Source organism: Chelonoidis abingdonii, chromosome 1, assembly GCF_003597395.2.
Source record: "Chelonoidis abingdonii isolate Lonesome George chromosome 1, CheloAbing_2.0, whole genome shotgun sequence".
In the NCBI taxonomy this organism is placed as follows: Eukaryota; Metazoa; Chordata; order Testudines; family Testudinidae; genus Chelonoidis; species Chelonoidis abingdonii.
In genome coordinates, this window is record NC_133769.1 from 214,503,061 (window position 1) to 214,525,172 (window position 22,112).

Consider the following 22,112-nt stretch of genomic DNA (forward strand, 5'->3'; position numbering starts at 1 on the left):
ACCGCAGCCAATCAGGCAGGCACAGGCACCTGGTTTAAAAAGGAGCTCATTCCAGTCAGGCCAAGAGGAGCCAGAGAGAAGGAGGGGTTGAGGAGCTGGGAGCAAGAAGCAAGAAGCTGAGAGTGAGAGAGTATACGCTGAGGACCTGAGGAAAGGACAACATTCATCGACACTAACATCTCAGGAAGGTGTCCTGTGTGAGTAAAAGGTGGTGGGGAGGCCATGGAAATACCCAGGAGTTGTAGCTGCCTGGCAACTTTACAGGAGCACTATAGACTGCGATACACAGGGCCTGGCTGGAACCCAGATAGAGGGGGCGGTCGTTCTAATTAAAGTAGCTATCTCTACTGCCTGCTAGAAAGGTCTTAATTGGCTCCAGGTGCCTTGATTAACCTGGAGCAACTGCCATTTGGTTACCAGGGTCCTAGGGATTTGTTTAGCCTGGGGCTAACATATCTGTTTCTCAGTACTTTACCGTAGCCATCTGGCCTTGCCCCATCACAGTACAAAACTGTGGTGATGTGACTCAACTTAGACAGAAATACAAGAAGTTGTTTCTTACTCAGAGGTCTGAATTTCACTATTTACAAAAGCAGCAAAGAGTCCTGTGGCACCTTATAGACTAACAGACATATTGGAGCATGAGCTTTCATAAGTGAATACCCACTTCGTCGGATGCACTATTTACAAAGTAGATGTTAGACTTTTTTTTCACTTAAATAATTACATTTTTATAGACCAGCTGACACTGGATGACATAGAAAAGTCGGTCAATGATGACATGAAACGCATTATCCCTTGGCTTCAACAGCTCAAGTAAGTGATATTGGAATTATTCATTTGACTTGCATATTATGTATTATAACATACAAGAATAAGTTCTTTACCATTGTGGGAGATATATCCTTTCCCTATCCCAAGTAAGTTAAGATGCTGGTTATCTCCTCTTCCCTCTGCTGGAGTAGGCTCCATTGCCGTTTCCTAGCCTACCTTTATCCCACTCTGTCTGAAAATACTTCTCTGTGTGTGCGTGCACAGGGAGCTCCTTTGTAGTTCACAGCAACGTGTGGGTGAAATCTTGTCCCAACTGAAGTCCATGCCAACTCCTATTGACTTCATTAGGGTCAAAATTTCACCGTTCATGCACAGCTTCGCCAAATCCTGTTTCCCTCCTCCCCTTTGTAGCAGCAGAGGAAGGAACAGGAGTTGCCCACTGTCAGCATAATGCATTCCACTTCTTTTCCAGTTATTTTAGCACTTCAGTTTTGATCAATTTATACCATTAAGAGATGTTCTAACCTAGGGGTCAGCAACCTTTCAGAAGTGGTGTGCCGAGTCTTCATTTAGTCACTCTAATTTAAGGTTTTGCATAGTAGTAATACATTTTAACCTTTTTAGAAGGTCTCTTTCTATAAGTCTATAATATATAACTAAAATATTGTTGTATGTAAAGTAAGTAAGGTTTTTAAAATGTTTAAGAAGCTTTATTTTAAATTTAAATTAAAATGCAGAGCCCCCCGAATGGGTGGCCAGGACCCAGGCAGTGTGAGTGCCACGGAAAATCAGCTCGCGTGCCGCAGGTTGCCTACCCTTATTCTAACTTATAGATTTTAGATGTCCTCTGAAGCCCTAAGATTGAGGCATCTAATAATTTTAAGCAAATAATGTATTAACTCAATAAAATATATGTCCTTATGTCCCTAGAGCCTCCCAAGCCTGACTGTAACAAATAATACAAACACAATTTAAAGCCATGTGAAAACAAAATCCCATCTTCTGTCATCCGGGTTTGGTCCATTCCCCCTTCCTCCCCATGTATGTGCAGCTCCCCTAACTCCCAGCACACTTTTGTAAGAGTCATACTCTATTGGCATCCTGGGAAATTATCAACATTCCTGTGTTTATAAATTGTGGTCTGTAACTGAAGGCCAAGATAGCATTGCAAACCTTGAGGCAGCTATTCTCTATTCTGTAACAGCCATTAGGACGTGGCAGGCTTACCTTTCGGTATTATTGTCCTGACTTACAGAGGTTCCAAGCACCCAAAACTCCAGCTGGAGACCACAGAAACTGGATGCTCAGTACATCTGAAAATCAAACTATATATCTCTGGCTCATTCTCAGACCTAGCTGTGACTTGTTGTCTTGCCTGTGTGATCAGAATCCAGTTGTAAATATCTCAAATATGCTGACTCTGATTCAGTTTTATATTAGGATAAATGTGCTGTAATATCTTCTATATAGATCAGGCCTTCTTCATCTCGGAAATTTCGGGTTCATATAGTTATGCCAGAAAATAGCGGAAACCCAGAAAGTAACGGAATAGTGCAGTGTCAGTGTCTGTTTAAAAAATTGTGACAAGGCTTGCCACAACACTGAAGTAAGAAGAATTTTTCTCCAGTAAATTTTTGTAATGAGTCACGGTAAAGTTGGAAGGTGCCACACTGTGAACTCACTAAAACCTGCAGGGTTTTCTAAGGTATTCTAATTCTGTAATCCTGCAGAAATATTTCCAGCAATGTCTTTTAAAATCTCACTGAATATAGTTCTTAAATGAAAGAACACTTCCCTGTAGTCTCTGAATTCCAAGTGTTGGAGCAATAAGAATCTAAAAGTGAAATAGACTATAAATAAATGAAATTGAATTATTACCCAAGATGATGGAGACAAAATATAAACCTAGATAGTGACAAGTAAATCTAATTTTTAAAATTCTGTTAGTCAAGGGTAATTAACTTTACATTAACTTCACTTTGTATATAACTTTTAATTTGATAGAGACCATGTATGACTTACTGTTTTGGAGCATTTTAATACATAAAAACTCAAAGCACTAATTTTCTTTCTTTTTTAATGCAAGGTTTTGGCTTGGACAGCAGCGATGCAAACAGTCTATAAAACATCTGCCTACAGTAACCAGTGAAACATTGCAGCTAGCTAATTATGCTAGCCATCCTGTTGGAAACCTTTCCAAGCACAAACTGTTTATTAAACTCACTCGCCTTCCACAGTACTACATTGTAAGTAATTGGAAAACACTTTTCTAAACTTGGTGCTTGGAGACAAAAGCATAACAAACACTCTTCTTTTTTTTTCCTTTTAAAATAGTAAATACAGTATGATAGACCGGCTACCAGTGATGATTGCTTTAAATGTCTAGTCCCCATTTCTGTAGCTCCTAGGGTCTGTCTATTAATATGGTTTGTCTGAACATAATCTGGTTTTGTTACCCCATGAGCCTTCTAGCTTTCTTTTTATTTCCTAGTAGGCTGGTCTCCCTTCTCTTCCTGAGTTCTTTTCCCTACTATAATACAGTGTTTTTAGAAAGAGACAAAATAGTTTTTGGAAGAGAAAAAAAAATGTAGTTTGTTTATTTTTTTAATTTTGTCAAGGTTCTTCTCAAAATAAATATTTTGTTTTAAATATAGGTGGTAGAGATGTTTGAAGTTCCTGGCAACGCCACAGAACTGGAGTACAAGAATCATTTTCTCTCTGTGAGCTGTCCTGAAGGAGATGACAGCCCTGCTACTGCACTTTTACTACAGCAATTCAAACCAAACATCGAGGAGTTGGTACTAGACACAAAAAGTGGGAAACAAGCAAAAGGCGGTGCCAAGCGCAAGGTTTGTATTTCCATATGGAAACAGACATTAAACCTGTATTTGCCCTAAAATTGTGAATAATATCTGGTTGTAGGTGAATTATAAGTACCTAATTTGTCCCAGTTCAAAGCTAGATGCAGCTTGTGGGGATAACTGCCAGCTTTAATAATTGGCATATTTTGAAATGTTGCATAGCTTACCTCTGTAACAGTGTCTTAGTAGGTCATAACTGAGAGTGCCAAATTCAGGACAAACCCCTGAGGAATAGAGCAAACACAACCCAAAACTGGTGGTTATTCTTTAATAAGATATACCAGACCAGCCACAAATTAAACTCATATTTCACCACACTGGCTAACAAGAAAACATAAAGGCAGTCTCGTCAGGCATTCCAGTTCTTATATCACTACCAAGAACACTGGATTCAGAAATGAGTGGTTCTTTACAACTGGTCTAATCAAATAATAGGTTCTCCTGATCCCTAAGGCCCAGCCACACATCCAGGTCAATATATAACTTAGATCTTACCCAAAAATCACGCTGATGCCAATCTAAGGTTTATTCATAGAAAGAAAGAAAGGTGAGAGTTAAAATTGGTTAAAGGACTAAAGTACATACAGTAATGGCAAAGTTCTTGGTTCGGACTTGTAGTAGTGATGGAATAAATTGCTGGCTTAAGTCAAGTCTCTGGAGTACATCCACAGCTTAGATGGGTCATTCAGTCCTTTGTTCAGAGATTCAGTTTGCAGCAAAATTCCTCCAGAGGTAAGAAGCAGGATTGAAGACCAAATGGAGTTGTTTCCAGGGCCTTTTATAGCTTTTGCCATGTGGAAGACATCCCATTGTTCTTACTGTGGAAAATCATAGCAACGAGATGGAGTTTGGAGTCACTTGGGCAAGTCCCATGTCCATGCATTTTGCCTAGTCACAGCATGAAATTTCATTGTGTAGATGGGTGTCTCCCATGGTCCATTATTAGTTAAATGTTCTTGTGATGGGTTACTCAATTTGAATAGTCCCTCCAAGATGTGTTGGCTAATTACTTTGTGGGCGTTAGCCCAGAAGCAAATGTTTGAAATCCAAGTATAGAGCCAGTACTTAGAACTTCACATACAAAAATGATAAATGCATACAGATAGCATAATCAGACCTAGCAAATCATAACCTTTTCATAGACCCCTCACTCGACAACCATTGTACAAGATTTGCTGCAAATATGTAACTGGTTGAAATGATGATCTATATGGTCATATTTTAATCAGATAACGTCACAACATCTCTTCTACATGGGGAAATGAAGCAGAATTGCTATTGTATAATAAGCTACTCTGCAATAGCTATTCCAGAAAAGTTATTGTGCTTTAAACACACACCATGCCTTATTCCATAATTTCCATTCATAGTTGAGACCTTAGTCAAATATCCTTTCACTGTGTATGGTCTTCCCTTGTTTTAGCAGCTATACAAACAAATTAGGGGGCTTGAGTCATTCTGACTTTATTACACCTCTACCCCCATATAATGCTGTCCTCGAGAGCCAAAAAATCTTACCTTGTTATAGGTGAAACCGCGTTATAATGAACTTGCTTTGATCTACTGGAGGCGTGCAGACACCGCGCCCCGCCCCCCGCCCCCAAGCACTGCTTTACCATGTTATATCCAAATTCATGTTATATCGGGTCGCGTTATATCGGGGTAGAGGTGTACTACTAGTTTTGACAAGCTGGGCTTACATATTTATTTTAAATCAAGTATATTTTAGATCAAGGCAACATTAATTTGTTAATATTAGAATAGTAATAGTAACTTAATTAAACTTGACTCTTATACTCAAATAGTTGATCTGTTTTTAATCACTGGAGTCTAGTAACCCTGAAATTTTGCTTTTAAATGTATACCGTTTTAACTATTGACCTTTTAAAATATCGTATATACTTGTTCATAAGCTGAATTTTTTAGTAAAAAAGGGAAGCACCAGAGAAGGGGGTTGGCTTATGAATGAGTATAGAGAGGGAGAGGTGGGACACAGCCCCTCCTACCCGACAGAGGGAGCAAGGAGTGGCAGCACAGCCAGAAGGGAAGAGGCGGGGCCAGAATCTCTCCGCTTCTGGCCATGCTGCTCTGCCCTGTACCCCGGAGCAGGCTGTGGCTGCGCTGCCCCACCCACTGGAGCATGCTGTGTCCATGCCACCTGGCCCAGCCTGTTGGAACATGCTGCAGCTGCACCATCCGGTCTGGCTCGCTGGAGCAGGCTGTGGCCACGCTGCCCAGCCTGCTGGAGCAGCTCCAGCCAGGCCAGAGACATCCTCCGCTGGTCCTCCCCAGATAAGGTGGGAAGCGATGGGGTGGGAAGAGTGTGGGAGTCCCAAGCTAGGGGTGGGGTCCTGTGGGGGGTGGTCACAGGAGTTATTCCCCTGACTCCCAGCTTTCTCCCCCCCTACCCCCTCTCAAAAAAAATGTCCCCACCAGTTGCTGTCTCAGCCCGTCAGGGTAAGCAGCTGGCACGCCGGGACACTTTGTTTACTTAGGTTTACCTGTGTGCTTGTGTACACTCAAGGTAAACAAACCATCTCAGCCACTAGTGGCTTATCCTCATGTCCCGGGAGCCAAAGTTTGCTGACCCCTGAATTATAGGGTCAGCTTATGAACAGGTTATAAAAAATTTCCATTTTTACTTATCCATCTTTGGGAGGGTTGGCTTATAAACGAACTGGCTTATGATTGAGTATATACGGTAGTCTTTGCCTATGCTGCCTGGTATGGTTATGGATTGAATATATATAGGTGGTTTTTCAGGAAGGTATTTTACAAGAAGTGGTGAATAGATGGAAAGAACTTTGAGTTCATGTGAGAGAGTGTTATAGTGTAAATTGTCTAATTAAAAATGTGATGAATGTATGAAAGGTAATAAACTTAAAGTGCTCTTGGTATGGAAACTTTAAAACTTTAATCCTACAATGAGATCTGCATGGCAAAGTCCTGCTTAAGTCATTACTGAGACTCCTGCAAAGAGCCTGTCTGTGTTGTGCTCACTGCAGGGTCATGGTCCTATGAGTATGTCTACACTGCAATTAGACACCTGTGGCTGGCCTGTGCCAGCTGACTTGGGCTCGGGCTGTAGGGCTGTTTCATTGTGGTATAGATGTTTGGGCTGCAGCTGGAGCTCTGGGACCGTCCCACCTCAGAGTCCTAGAGCTTGGGTTCTAGCCTGAGCATCTACACTTGAGTTAAATGGCCTCTTAGCTTGAGCCTGCTAGTCTGAGTCAGCTGGCAAAGACCAGCTGCAGGTGTCTAATTGCAGTGTAGACATACCCTAAGTGTGCAGTGTTGGACCTAATGTTTAAAGATGTGTAAAGTGTATGTTTTAACTGTGACTCTGTATTTCATTAAATAAACAGAATGATTGTGATAATTCTTGGTTATTCCAGTTGTTGTGCTTAAGTAACTCTTGTTTGTGTGGAGGGTTTTTTCTTTTTTTCTTAACTAGACCCTTGTCTACGCTACATAATTTTGGCAGTTCTGGAGCCTTTCTAGTTTCCAAAATATTAGATATGTTTATGTATTTGGTGTCCTGTTTTAGAAAAATATGCCATTTTATATATTTGAAAGTGCTTGTTTATAGGATTGTGTTCTTTACATTTTTGCTCCAGTTCCCTCGTGTCATCTGCTAAGGTAGTTTACAAACTAACTTCAGATATAATGCAATGAGGAGGCTGATTGGAGAGTGAGAAGGGATAGGGGAAAGGATGAGACATCATCAACCAGATGCTGTGATTATTGAGCAACAGCTAGTGTATTTCAAATATATTTCAATGATACAGTGAATATGTAAAAGATGTAATAAGAGGTTTCTTGAAGTCTTGTGGCTTAAGTGAATATTCAGAGGGAATTTAAATGATTGTAAGGTAATGTAGATTGCAACTTCCCAAACTCCCTTATTTGAGGAGTTGGTCTAGTCACTGTGTGGAAAGGTACTTCAGGAGATCCATAATATTTTGGGAGGAGTGCTGTGTGGACTCAGTAAACTAGCTTACGCAAAGAAGGTTTGCAAGTGTGTTAAACACTAACTTGTTTTATGAGAATATTAGAGAATGCTTTTAAATAAACCATATTGAGTCCTCTAACCCTTAAGAGTAACTATATGTGCCCAGAGAGTATTTCATTTCAAACATAACAGCTGATCAAGCTTTTGTTCTGCATCATGACCTTTTTGAAGAGTGACTGTTTTTATTCTAAATGGTCTAGTACATGTCGTCTTTTCTCTGTTTCAATTCTAGTTGTCTGGTGATCATTGTTCTGTAGAATCTAAGAAACCAAAACGATCTGGAGAAATGTGTGCCTTCAATAAAGTCCTAGCTCATCTTGTAGCAATGTGTGATACAAATATGCCATTTATAGGACTTCGTATGGAGGTAAGTATTATGAGATGAAAGTTTTCCTAGAATTTCTTTGTATAAACTGATTTATGTATATTTGGGGGTGGGGTGGGGTGGGGTGATGACTCACCAGCGTGGCACCTCCTGCTGGTTGTCCAGGGAATTAGCTCTTTTCCAGCTCTGGAGCGCCCTCTGCTGGCTGATGTCTCACCTGCAGCTGCTCCCTTGTGTCCCTCCCGGACCCCGGTGCCCTTTACCATCAGGGTTTTGCCCCCTAGCAGCAACCCACAATCTGGGTCTCCCCACCCAGGGGAACTCCCATCCCCAGTGTGCCTCAGTGGCTACTGCCAGTCATCTAGCCCCCGCTCCCCGGGGCAGATTGCAGTCTATAAACCACTCATCATTGGCAAGGGTGGTTGGACCAGCTGCTTCTGCCTATATCTGGGCTGCCCCTCTGCAACCCCAGTACCTTTGTCGGCCCTTAACTTGGCCTGCAGCCTGGGGCTTTGCTAGGCTGGAGCTCCCCAGCTCCCTCTGCCCTTCCCCAGCAGTGCTCCACACTAGATATCCTTCTCAGCTTCCCAGGCAGCCAAGTCCTTCTCTCTCAAGCAAGCTAGAGAGAGTGTCTGTTCATCCTTCTGGCCCACTGCCCTCTTATAAGGGCCAGCTGGGCCTTGATTGAACTTGCTACAGCTGTGGCTGCTTTCCCAATCAGCTCAGCTTTTCCCCCTGCCACAGTCCTCTCCCAGGGCTGTTTTAAGCCCTTCAGGGCAGGAGCGGGGTAACCACCCCCCTATAGGAGGCATGTGCTAACATGTCTACAGACATGCCTGCATACTGCTTCTTCTCCAGTCCTCTCTGCCTTCCATTCTAAATGTGCGGCTGGCCAATGTCAGGAATCTGTTTGCATGGGTCAAATGAGTGCTTTAAAGCTCCATCCTCCTACTCCAGCTGGAGCTGTGACTCCCTGCCACGGCTGATGCTTGGGAGAGGGAAAGGCAGGGTAGGGGACAGGAGACAGTGAAGCCAGAAAAGGGGAGATGGTGGGATGTCAAGGGGAGACAAGAGTCTGTAGTGTGGCCCCCCTCATGTTCTCAATTTTCCATGCTCAGAATGTGAAACTGTCACTTGTAGCAAGACACACACTTAGGGAAAGTGTACACCTCCCCCCTCCCCCCTTGAGTGAGTGAGTTTGTTTGTTATAACTTAGTGAAATCTTCCTTTTTCTTTAGTTGTCTAATATGCAGATTCCACATCAAGGAGTACAGGTAGAAGGAGATGGCTTCAGCCATGCTATACGTTTATTAAAGTAAGATATTGTTATACACTTCATTTTATCAAGTACATGAACAGTATTAGGAAAAAGGAGCATTTGAAGAGTTTGGCAACTTGCAACACTAAACTTTGAAAAACATTTTTGTTTTAAACAATGGCTTATTTTACAACCTCAGTCATTTAAGGTAATGTGGCCTGTGGTGGGGAGGGAAAGAGTAGGAAAATAATGTATTGCCCTTTATTGTTGGACCAGCCAGTCCTGGTGTCTGTTCGTAGGTGAGAATTGACTAACCGAGGGGCATGGTCTTTGTTTCTTCCAAACATGACAAATGCACAGCAGTTATTAGTAAAGCTAAGATTCTGTCATGCATATTTTTAGTAAAAGCCATGGGCAATAAGGAAAAATTCACAGAAGCCCGTGACCTATCCCTGACTTTTACAGTAAAATGGGGAGCTACAGGGGCCCCACACCACCCCAGGGGCCCCAGCTCAGAACTGTTGGGTTCCTCCACCTCCAGTGGCTCTCAGCTTGGGGCGCCTCTGCCCTCCACAGCGGCCTGGAGCTCCAGGGCACCCCCTCAATTCCCAGCCACCACAGGTGGCAGAGGGACCCTGTAGCTCCCTGTCACTGCAAGTTCAAGTCATGGAGGTCTCTGGAAGTCAAGGATTCCGTGACCTCTGACAAAATTGTAGCCAAGATCTGTCCATCCTTGTTCCAGCCAAAGATGGCTTGCTAACGTAGCATCTCCTGCTACCATCCTTGGCAGGAATTGCCATTCTGCTAGTAGCCTGTGTCTCAGGTTCCCTGTGTATCTCTTAGCAATCAGGAGGTTAGAACCTTGGCTTGGGAGGTTTCACAGTACCTCTCTCCAGGAATATGAATTATACTAATGCATCCAGCCCATAGTTCTTCTTTGAGTGATTGCTCTTGTGTATTCCACAATAGGTGTGCGTGCTTGCCATGTACACCGGTGCCGTAAGTTTTCTTTTTTTTGTCCCCTGCACCTCCCCAGCAGTACCTGTAGCGGAGTGTCCCTAGTAACCCGTGGAGTGGCACCTCTGTGGCATGGTATAAGGGGCGCTGCGTGCTCTGCCCACCTTCATTTCCTTCTTGCTGCCAGTGAAGGTGCTTTGGAACTGCTCTGCTCCACCTTGTCTGGGGGGAGGGGTAGCTCAGTGGCTTGAGCATTGGCCTGCTAAACCCAGGGCTGTGAGTTCAGTCCTTGAGGGGGCCACTTAAGGATCTTAGGGATCTTGGTTCTGCTAGTGAAGGCAGGGGGCTGGAGTCAATGACCTTTTAGGGTCTCTTCCAGTTCTATGAGATAGGTGTGTGTGTGTGTGTGTGTGTGTGTGTGTGTGTGTGTGTGTGTATATCTATATATACGTACACACACACACCTAATATATATATAACTTTAAATACCTGGGTAGTGTCATATCCAGTGATGGTTCGCTGGATAATGAGATCAATGCACAAATATCCAAAGCAAGCCGGGCACTGGACTATCTGCGTGTCAAAGTTTTAAACCACCACAACATCCAGATGTCGTCAAAACTGCTTCTGTACAGAGCTGCTGTTCTTTCATCTCTTTTGTACAAGTGTGAAACATGGACACTATATAGGCATCACATCAAGCAGCTTGAAGCATTCCACGTGCGTTGCCTCCGCAACATCATGAAGATCCACTGGCAAGACAAAGTGCCCAATCTTGAGGTCCTCAAGAGAGCCCAGATGACAAGCATCGAAATGATGATCATGAAGTCACAGCTACATTGGACCGGTCATGTCAGCCGCATGGATGCCAACAGAATCCCCTGCCAGCATATAGGCATCCGGCATATAGGTCATCCATGAAAACGTTACAAGGACACCATCAAAGCCAATCTGCAGTATAGCAGTATCAAATCCAGGGACCCCGCCAGCGACAGAACACAGTGGCGTGCAACAGTCAGGAATACCTGCATCGTCTTTGAGGAAGACCGCGGCCGGCGTCTGCAAGAGGTACGCAAACGACATCACAGAGCACCAGCAGCACACAACCCACTCACTGCAAACTTGCCATGCGCCATCTGCAGGCAAATGTGCACCTCTAGAATTGGGTTGTATAGCCATCAAAGGGCACACCATGAGACGAACAATAGATGATTTGCTCAGATTTGTCATCATCGGATCAATGGACTACCAATATATATATAGATATACGCACACACCTATTTATTTATTTTTGTCTGCAGCTTTCCTCCAGAACTCGTTTGTTCGGTATAATAGTACCTGTAGTTGAAATAGTTAGTGTAACTTAGTTTAGTTTAATGCGCCCAGGCCGGGGCAGGCCCCGTGCCCCGGGTTTTAAGTCGTGGAACACTTGTAGGTGACCGATGCCAGTGAGTAATCTGCACATGGACTGTTTACGCTGTCTAGGTGAAACCCATGTCAGCAATTGCTGCAAAATATGTAGATCTTTCAAGCCTCGAACCAAGAGAGAAAGAGACATTTGGCTCCAGGTTACCCTGATGGAATCCACGTTGACCCTGACTCCAGCATGCTGCACTGGGCACCGCGGTGTCCGTGCACGGCAACCCCTCAGTGCCATCTACCAGTTGGCACCGCTCCCCGTCTGTGGGGCACACCAAGAAGTCTAAGAAGAGGCCTTCTCCACTGTGACCTCGGAGCAAGACCAGGGGAGAGCCTAGACCTATGTTGGGCAGTCCTCGGTCCCCATTGGCCTCCAAGCCTCTGACTCAGGTTGAGCAGAGTGGTGTCTCCTGCAGTCTGAACTGTCCAGGGAGGTGCAAAGCTCTTTGCAGGCCTTCCCTTTTGATGGCAAGGCTCTGTTTGAAGAATAGACGGACGTGAAGCTGCATGGCCTGAAAGATTCCCGTACTACGCTTAAGACTCTTGGCCTCTATGTTCCGGCTCTAGCTATACCTACGTTTAAGCTGCAGCAGGATCCCACCCAGGCCACCCACTCTAAATACAAGCCTACTTATAAAAAGTTGCAGGACTATAAGAAATGCCTGCAGAGGCAGTCCCAGTCTGCCCCCCAACCGGGGTCCTCCAAGGGCGAACAGGTGGAAGATGGCAGTTTTGATGGTACGCCTGGGGGCGACCTACCAGTTCACATCAAGGATCCACACGCAGTAAAGCTACCCCTCTCCAACCGGTTGTGTGTTTGTTTTTTCTCCCAGAGTGGTCATGGCTGACCTCAGATCGATGGGTCCTCAACCCCATCTCCCGGGGCTACACCCTCCAGTTTACTTCTACCCCTCCCAACCACCCCCCTCCTCTGGGTGATCTCATATGAGGCCCTGCTTGAGCAGGAGGTGGGGCAGCTCCTTGGCTTAGGAGCAGTGAAAGTGATGCCAGCGGAGTTCAAAGGCAAGGGGTACTACTCCTGCTGTTTCCTTATCCCAAAGGCCAAAGGGGGGCTCAGGCCCATCCTGGACCTGTGAGGCCTGAACCAGTACATGTTTTGTTCAAGTTCCGAATGGTCTCTCTCGCGTCCATCATCCCCTCGCTAGATCCCGGGGACTGGTACACCGCCCTCGATCTGCAGGACGTGTAATTCTACATTCATGTATTCGAGGGGCACAGGCGCTTCCTCCATTTCACGGCTGGGCAGGACCCTACCAATTTACGGTCCTCCCATTGGGCCTGTCCACTGCTCCCAGAATATTCACAAAGTGCTTGTTTGTGGTGGTGGCGGCGTCCTACCTCAGACATCATGGGGTCCAGATTTTCTTCTGTTTGGATGACTGGCTGGTCAAGGGGAGTTCCGGTTGCAGATATGGGATCATGTGGCTCTCCTCCTGTCCATATGTGCCACCCTGGGCCTGTTGGTAAATGACACCAAGTTCACGTTAATCCTGGTACAGCGCATAGAGTTTATCGGGCAGTCCTGGACGCGATGTCGGCCAGGGCTTCCCTCTCACTGAACAGATTTGAGACCCTGAAAGGGCTCATCGACAGTTACAGTTTCCTGTGATGACAGCCAGAGCGTGTCTCCAGCTCCTGGGTCACATGTCGGTGTGCACATATGTGGTTTGCCACTCCAGACTCAGGATGAGGCCCCTCCAGCTCTGGTTGGCCTTGGTGTTCTCCCAGGCCAGAGACAGGATGGACAAGGTCATCACTGTGCCCGAGCCGGTGATCCCAGAGGGGGACCACCATTATAGGGAGGCAAACATGCTCTGTGGGGTCCTGTTCAGGTGCAGGCCTCCATCAGTGGAGCTGGTGTCTGACGCTTCGGACGTGGGTGGGGAGTCCATGTGGGGGACATTCAGACCCAAGGACTGTATTCTGTGCAGGACCCTGCGCAGCATATAAATGTCAAGGAACTCAGGGCGGTCCGGCTGGTGTCCATGGCGTTCCGCTCGCACCTGGAGTGGTGTGGAGTGGTCAGGGTTCTCACGGACAACATGGCCTTGATGTTTTACATCAACAGGCAAGGTGAGGCCTGCTCCTCTGCCAGGAAGCCCTCAGGCTGTGGGACTTTTGTATAGCCCACGACATTTGCATACAGACCTACCACCTACTGGGCGCCCAGAATTCGTGGGCAGGTTGCCTGAGCCAAGACTTCTCCTCTCAACATGAGTGGTCTCTACACCTATAGGTGGTGCACAGGTTTTTCTAAGAGTGGGGAACTCCCCAGGTGGCCTGTTCACGACTTGGCAGAACTGCCAGTGTCCCTGGTTCTGCCCGAGGGGGAGGGGGCTAGAAATGGGCGCTATCTCTGATGCCTTCTTCCTGTCCTGGTCAGGCCAGCTTCTCTATGCCTTCCCGCTGATCGGCAAGGTCCTGGAAAAAATAAAGACAGATAGGGCCCGGGTCCTCCTGATTGCCCCGGCATGGCCCAGGCAATATTGGTATGGGACCCTCACAAGCCTCGTGGTCACCTGGCCGTTGCCGTCCCACCTGGACCTGCTCTCCAAGGACCAGTGGTGCCTTCTTCACTCCAACCTACTGGCACTCCACCTCACGGCATGGCTGCTCAATGGTTAGGCTGGGAGGAAAGGACACGCTCGGAAGGAGTTCAGTGTCGTCTTGGAAAGCAGGCGACCCTCCACACATCAAGCCTACTTGGAAAAGTGGTCTCAGTTTTCCCGATGAGTGGCTGAGCAGGGCGTTTCCCCTGTGGCTGCCCTCATCCATCTAATTTTAGATTATCTCCTTAGAGCTCATTTTAGACTATCTCCTCCAGGGGTCACCATTTCAGTCTTCCACCCACTGGTGCAGGGGCACACGGTATTCTCCCATGCTATGACTGGCTGATTCCTTAAGGGATTGGATCATCTCTTCCCATACGTTAAGCCCCCAGTCCCGGAGTGGGATTTGAACTTGGTGCTTTGAGTGGTTAGCTATATGCACCTGGTTGCACTTCGCCACCAGGAAGGCCACCTTCCACAAGATCATGTCTGCTAGACGGGTCTCGGAACTCAGGGCCCTCACCTCCAAGCCCACTTACATGGTGTTCCATAAGGATAAGGTCCAGCTCCTCCCACATCCTTCGTTCCTCCCGAAGGTGGTCTCCACCTACCATATGGGTCAGGACATTTTCCTGAAGGTCCTCTGCCCCATGCATCCAGTGAGTAGTGCCGCCTCCACACACTGGATGTGAGACGGGCTCTGGCCTTTTACCTGGAGCAGACGAAGCCGTTCAGGAAGTCTTCGCAGCTGTTCATCGCCTCAGCCAAATGCGTGAGGGGTTGGCCAATCTCCACTCAGCGGCTCTCCAAATGGATCACCTTGTTCATCTGTACCTGTTATGACCTAGTGGGAATCCCTCCCCAGTAAATTGTGAGGGTGCACTCAACTAGGGCAAAACCTCATCGGCTGTCTTTTTAGCCCATATCCCATTCAGGACATTTGCAGGGCTGCCACATGGTCTTCAGTTCACACATTCACCTCACATTCTGCAATTGTAGGGAAGACTCCGGGTTTGGCAGGGTTGTGCTCTGTCTCAAGAGTTTGTGAACTCCTACCCACCTCCAACAGATATAGCTTGGAATATACATGAGCAATCACTCGAAGAAGAAAAGACAGTTACCTTTTCCGTAACTTGTGTTCTTTGAGATGTGCTGCTCATGTCTATTCCACATCCCGTCCTCCTTCCCCTTTGTCGGAGTTGTCTGGCAAGAAGGAACTGAGGTGCCACTCCAGGATGCTAGGGGTGCTCCCCTATGGGTACTGCTAGGGGAAAAACTTCCAGCACCGGTGCATGTGGCGAGCACGCATACCTATTGTGGAACAGACATGAGCAACACATCTTGAAGAAGACCAGTTACGGAAACGGTAACTCTTTTCTTACCAACTTCTGTCTCATCCATCTGCCAGGTGAAGTCTTTAATATAGCAGTATATGGTTCTCTTGAACTGTACTTCCTTCTTCATTTGTTTTTGTAGATTTGAACAGTGTTCCCTTTCTTGTATTGTGGGACATGCAAAATTAACATAATTTTACCTTTTTCAGTAAGTGAAAGAAAAGGGATGTTCTGTAGAAGCCAGCAATTTTTATTTCCCCACATTTCAAATCACTTGTCCTCAAGCAAAAGCTTGAATGCTTTAACAAGAGTCCCTGGTATTGTGCCCTGAAGATCAACAGACTTGGGCTCTAATGGACCAGTGGAGAGAAACTCATTCCTAACCTGAGGGCTTTTCACTGAGAATACTCATCAATAGCCCCAGATCCTAATATCCAGAGACAGCTAGTTCCGGCAACTCCAGGTGACCTCTAGTGTTGGCTCATGAGGAGAGTTCTCTGATGTAGTCACAGCTTAAGCCATGAACGTAGGAATTGTCATGCTGGATCAGATCAGTGGTGCATGTGTTCAGTGTTCTGTCTCCCACAGTGGCTAATACCAGCTATTTTGGAGGAAGGTGCAAGGAATCCTGAAGAGAGAAACTGCTAGTAGATGAAGTATTCCTAAGCCCCCTCATTTATTGGCTAGCTTAGACCCTGAAGCAAGAGGATTTATATCCATCCTAAAAAAAACCCCTCTTGTATAGTGTGACCTTTCCATATTTCTGTAATGAAAATAAACTGTACTGATAAAGCACCCTTGTACTGATATGACTGTGTCTATCCTAAAATTGTGCTGCTTCAGCTATTGATTTAGAAACAGCTATAGTTAAAGCAGTACACAACTGTGCATACGAACCCTTATACTCCATATTCCATGTTTCAAAGTGATGTGTGGAGTCTAAGCAAGTCTGAAAAAAGGTCTGTAGAGGGAATGTGAACTTGTAACAAGTTGAGGGTGTTGGAAAAAAGATGCAAATTGCATCAACTTAGAGTCCCTCTAGGAGAGGGGTTCCCAAACTTTTTGCCAGCCTGATGCCATTTTAATGAAGTCTTTTTTTAGCTTGGGAGCCCAAAGAGCATGGAGGACATCATTTTGAAGAGCAAAATGGTGTCCCCTTCACAGGGCGATCTTGTGCACACCATATGTGTGAGTTAATGCTACGTGGAGAACGCCATTTTGTTCTATAAAATGATTTTGTCTGCACAGTGTGACCTAGTAGTATTGTGCATGTGTGGTCATGCTGTGCAGAAGATGCCATTTTGTAGAACAAAATGGCATCCTCTGTGCATTGTGACCTTGCACGCACCTAGGGTTGCCAACTTTCTAACTGCACAAAACTGAATACCCTAGCCCTGCCCCTTACCATCAGGCCCTGGTCCCTATCTTGCCCCTTCCCTGAGGTCCTATCCGCCGCTCACTATATTCCCCCCTCCCTTGGTGGCTCGCTCTCCCCCACCCTCACTCACTTTCACTGGGCTGGGGCAGGGGGTTGAGGTGCAGTTGTGGTGCAGGCTATGGGGTGGGGCCAGAAATGAGGGGTTCAGAGTGTGTGTGGGAGGCTCAGGGTTGGGGCAGGGTGTTGGGGCATGGGCTTAGCTCCCAGTCAATGGTGCAGTGGAGCTAAGGCAAGCTCCCTGCCTGTCCTGGCTCTACGCTGCACCTCGGAAGCTGCCAGCATGTCTGGCTTCTAAGCAGGGGGTCCATGAGGGTCTGCGCACTGCTCTCGCCCACAGGCACTGCCCCCGCAGCTCCCATTGGCCGTGGTTCCTGGCCAATGGGAGTACAGGGCTGGTGCTCGAGGCTTCATTTCTCCAATCCCAGGTCTCTTCCATTCATTATTCTGCAGAGCATCTTTTCTTTCAAGTAAAGATATTTAAATGTCATTCTGGAAAATACTTTAACATGTATTATGCACTCGTGGAGCTGTAATGTGTACAATTGTGCACTCTTTTCTTCATGGACAGAATTCCTCCATGTAAAGGTACAAGCGAGGAAACCCAGAAGGCTCTGGACCGGTCTCTCCTTGATTGCACTTTCCGATTGCAAGGTAGAAATAACCGCACGTGGGTGGCTGAGCTGATATTTGCGAACTGTCCACTTAACAGCACATCTTCCAGGGAGCAAGGTTAGTTTTGCAGAAATATTTTGCAGATTTAACTCCTTTCTCTTTACCATGTTCTCTGTCAAATGCTAATCATTATTGACATTGCAGGACCAACACGTCATGTCTACCTGACTTACGAAAACCAATTGTCTGAACCAGTTGGAGGTCGAAAAGTTGTTGAGATGTTCCTCAATGATTGGAACAGTATTGCTCGACTATATGAATGTGTGCTGGAGTTTGCACGATCTTTGCCAGGTACAAAAATATTCCCCTGTCCTTTCTTTTACATTTTTGGTACATCTTATATAAGTATGTAAGCTTTCTCTCTCATTTTTTTATTTTTTCCTCTTCAAAAGAAATACCCAACCACCTGAATGTTTTCTCAGAGGTTCGTGTCTATAACTACCGCAAGCTTATCCTTTGTTATGGAACTACCAAGGGAAGCTCAGTAAGTAACTTTCTTAGTACGCTTCTAAAGCTGCATTTGAAAACAGAAACTATACAGGTTCAGAGCTTTTGGAATTTAAGCAAAAAGCTCTCCAACTTATTAAAATAACAGTAAAAAAAATTCATATTAACAAAAGCAGGGAAGCTATAAGTAACAGATGCTAGACCATCATTAACTTGCTGTGTATGCTTAGATACTTGCATAATTGGTGTGTTGTTAAATGCCAGTTATGGATGGAATGTGGGCTTTTAAAAAATAAATAAATAAATGAAGGCTCTGACAAAACTGCTGAAATGTAACATTTTTTTCAACTTTTAATCTAAAAAGGAATCTCAGGAAACATTTTTCCAATTTTACTGTGGATTGTTTCAATGCCATGTGGAATTTATCATGGCTCTCTTTAACCTGGGTTTTTAAGAGCATTTTTTGCACATGTAGAACATGTATTGTAATGGTTAGTTACTTTCCATAAATGGCATGAATAGCGCACTGGATTTTGCATGACATTGCCACTACACATTGGCCTGCCCCATCATAGCATAGCAGTGTGTTGTAGTTGAGATGCATCCAGCCTCATCAATACATCCGTTTTGGAGATATTGAAGTAATCAAGCGTTCAAGTCCAGTTCCCTTAACTCAACTCATCCCTTTTTGGTCAAATGAGGCTTCTGATTTCTGAGTAACACACTAAGGAAATAGCCTAATTTATTTCTATAGTTTCCTTCAGCCCACCCCACATCTCTTGCTAATTATCCTTGTGGGGATTTCCTAGATAAACTTCGTAAGAACAACAAAAACAAAAGCCCCCACACTTTTGTAGAAAGTTAGCATAGCTTTCTACATGGCATTTTAGCTTCAATTACTTTAATATTTATGTGTAATTTTCATTTTCTGGTTCACAACTTGCAATCTGATCTGGTTGTTTTAATCAGTTTCTAAGACTTCTTGTCTTCTTACTTGGTGTTATAGATTAGTATTCAGTGGAATTCCATACATCAAAAATTTCACATTTCATTGGGAACAGTTGGCCCAAATTCAGGTTGCAGTAACTGTCACAATACCATCCTACACCAGCTCCAGGAGATGTTCAATAAAACACCAAATGTGGTCCAGTTATTACAGGTAACTATTTTATTTCTCTTCATGAAAAGATAGAATTTAGAGAAGTGTAAGATAATTAAGGCCCAGATTCTGATGGTTGAGGGTTTGTTTTTTTTTCCGTGCAAGGGTATCAGAATCTGGCCCTTAATAAATTACTGATGGTTCTTTTTGATTAAGGAAGAGCAGGTAATGGTCGGGGCTCATTATCCTCCATGACTTGATTTTTCTTTTGAGGCCTTGTCTACACTATAAACTTGGGTCAATGCAAGTAACAGTGGGATGAAGCCATTGCAGCTAGCATATTACTTGTGCACATGCATTCTTGGCTCCTTGCATCCATGCTGCGCATACTCACCAAGAGTGCTTGTGTCGATGCACGGTGTGGAGCACCATGGGTAAGTATCCCAGTGTGCAACCTGCCACTGTCCAGCACACACTCTTTTGGATAGTTTTGGCAATGCCTGGTGGAGCAGAAATGAGTTATGCAGGATGATTGGGAGCAAGAGATAAACTTCCCAGCATGCAACTGTTTCCATCCCATAATGTTATCTATAGCCCATAATTTTCACACATTTTAAAAAAAAAAATCCTATGAACCCATGGAGTGCTCCTTGCTGTCTGCCTTCTCCGACAGAAACCTGGAGTTTGTACATCTCTGCACTATTGCATAAGTGTTGCAAGCCCAGGACATGCAATCTGGTAGTTGAGGAGCCACAGGAAGAAATGAATCAGCGGGGAATGTGACAATTGCTTTGACAGATTGTTCTGGGATATAGCAAGAACCAGCTCAGCGTTGGTGGTGCTGTTCATGATGTGGCTGCAAATGGTAGTGCTGCTTTTGGGCCCGAGAAATGAGTATTGACTGGTGGATCACACTGTTATAGGTTTGGGATGATGAGCAGTGGCTGCAGAACTTTCAGATGTGCAAGGCCCCATTCCTGGTTTTGTGTGCCGAACTCATCCCCCGCTTCCAGTGCAGAGACACCAAAATGAGAGCGGCACCGACAGTGGAGAAGGGAGTGGTGATGGCATTGTGGTAATGTGCAATGCCAGATTGCTATTGATCAGTGGGGAATCATTTTGAAGTTGGAAAATCTGCTGTGGGAGCTGTTGTCATGCAAGTGTGCAGGTTTATTAATAGTCTCCTGCTGCGCAGGACAGTGAATCTGCAGGACATAATGAATGGATTTGCAGCAATGGAGTTCCTGCACTATGGTGGAGCAATAGACATCACACACATCCCTATTTTGGCATCGGACCACCTTGCCACAGAGTACATCAACAGAAGGACCTATTTTTTTTATTTATTTATTTATTTTTTATGGTTATGCAAGCACTGATGGGTCACTGGAGACACTTCACCAACATCAGTGTTGGCTGGTCAGGGAAGGTGCATGATGCTTGCATTTTTAAGAACCCAGGACCGTTCAGAAAGCTGCGAGCGGGGACTTTTCTTTCTCAACGGGCGGTTTACTGTAGATGATGCTAAAATGCCAATAGTGATCCTGGGAGGCCCAGCTTACCCCTTGCTCCCTTGGCTCATGAAGCCATACATTCTTCCTGGACATCACCAAGGAAAGATTCAGCTCTGGCTCAGCTGGTGCAGAATGATAATTGAATGCACTTTTGGTAAATTGAAGGGACGGATGCTGGTGGTGTTTCTTCCCAACGTTGGATCTCAGTGAGAAAAGCATCCTGTTGGTAATAGCTGCCTGCTGTGTCCTGTGTAATAACTGTGAAGCAAAAGGGGAATGTTTCTGCTGGGATTGCGGGTAGAGGTGATGTGGCTGTCTGCTGAGTTTGAACAGCCAGACACAAGGGCTGTTAGAGCTAAGGGCGAAGCTGTACTTCGCAGACAGGGTTTGAAAGTGCACTTCTAACAGTGAGCCACAGTAATGTATTGTGGTATACTGTGCTCTGCCAGGCCTGCTGTTTTGGGGCTTGTTAGGAATTGTGTGATGCGTAGTGCACATCTATGAATAACACACTGTCAATGCACTTACTAATTTTGCAGTGCTAGTACATTTATGATTATTACACTGTTTATCACTGATCCTATGAGTTGTCACACTGTACAATAAAAAGTAAATGGGTGATTTCATAACTGCTAGGCACTCTGCAGCATACATTGGGAACTAATAATAAAGATGAATTATTTTCCAAATAGTTTTATTCAGTAAGAAAACTAGTGCAAAAATATTCTGTGCAATTAAAAAGTAAATACGTTAAGAACTTAATAATGGTATAAAATTTAATAGAGAGAACAATTCATGTCCATTTTACTTGTGCATATGGCAACTGTGGATCTCACAGGTTGCTTAACATGTAGTTGTGGTTGTCCTTAATGTCACCTGGGATGGAGTGATAAGGGGTAGGGATGCAGCCCCTGATGCCACATGAGAATGTTGAGGAGGGGTATAAAGAGGTGCTGTAATGGAGTTCTTTATGTACTGCAAAGGGAAGTGAGCCTGTGATTGTTGAACCTGTAGGTCCACAGGAATCTGCAGCATCTGTGTTTGCTACAGGAGAAGCCCCATTATGTCTTGGTGCATCTCCCTCTTCTCTTCCTGCTGGGAGTCCTGGGTCTTTTGCCTGTCCACTCTTTTTCCTTTTCCAGGCTGTTTGGTCTTTTTTTTTTTTGTCTAAATGACAATTCACTGTACACATTTTATTTACAGTTTTGTACACTGTCTTAATATGAATGGGACTGCTTGTCTACTTGAGCCACTTTTAACCAAAGAATATAACCTAAGTAATACAAAATGTTAAAATACAGCATAAGATACAAAAACAGACATACTATTTCTATTAAGGAATGTAAATTATAGTGTTACATTTAAAAAAATCCACAATTATGTTTAGGAAATCACACAAACATAGATCACTGATTTGACTGAAATGCAGAAG

General features: G+C 44.9%; 1 protein-coding gene across 1 annotated transcript in view; it reads left to right on the forward strand.

Annotated features, from left to right (window-relative positions):
- Window positions 1-22,112, forward strand: part of MED14 (mediator complex subunit 14) — a 64,236-nt gene that overhangs the window by 17,808 nt on the left and 24,316 nt on the right. The window contains exons 12-20 of the mRNA XM_032795780.2: window positions 738-816; window positions 2,861-3,020; window positions 3,429-3,623; window positions 7,880-8,014; window positions 9,211-9,287; window positions 17,517-17,677; window positions 17,765-17,911; window positions 18,013-18,104; window positions 19,074-19,226. Coding sequence (XP_032651671.1) covers window positions 738-816; window positions 2,861-3,020; window positions 3,429-3,623; window positions 7,880-8,014; window positions 9,211-9,287; window positions 17,517-17,677; window positions 17,765-17,911; window positions 18,013-18,104; window positions 19,074-19,226 — 1,199 coding nt within the window. The remainder of the gene's footprint in view (window positions 1-737; window positions 817-2,860; window positions 3,021-3,428; window positions 3,624-7,879; window positions 8,015-9,210; window positions 9,288-17,516; window positions 17,678-17,764; window positions 17,912-18,012; window positions 18,105-19,073; window positions 19,227-22,112) is intronic.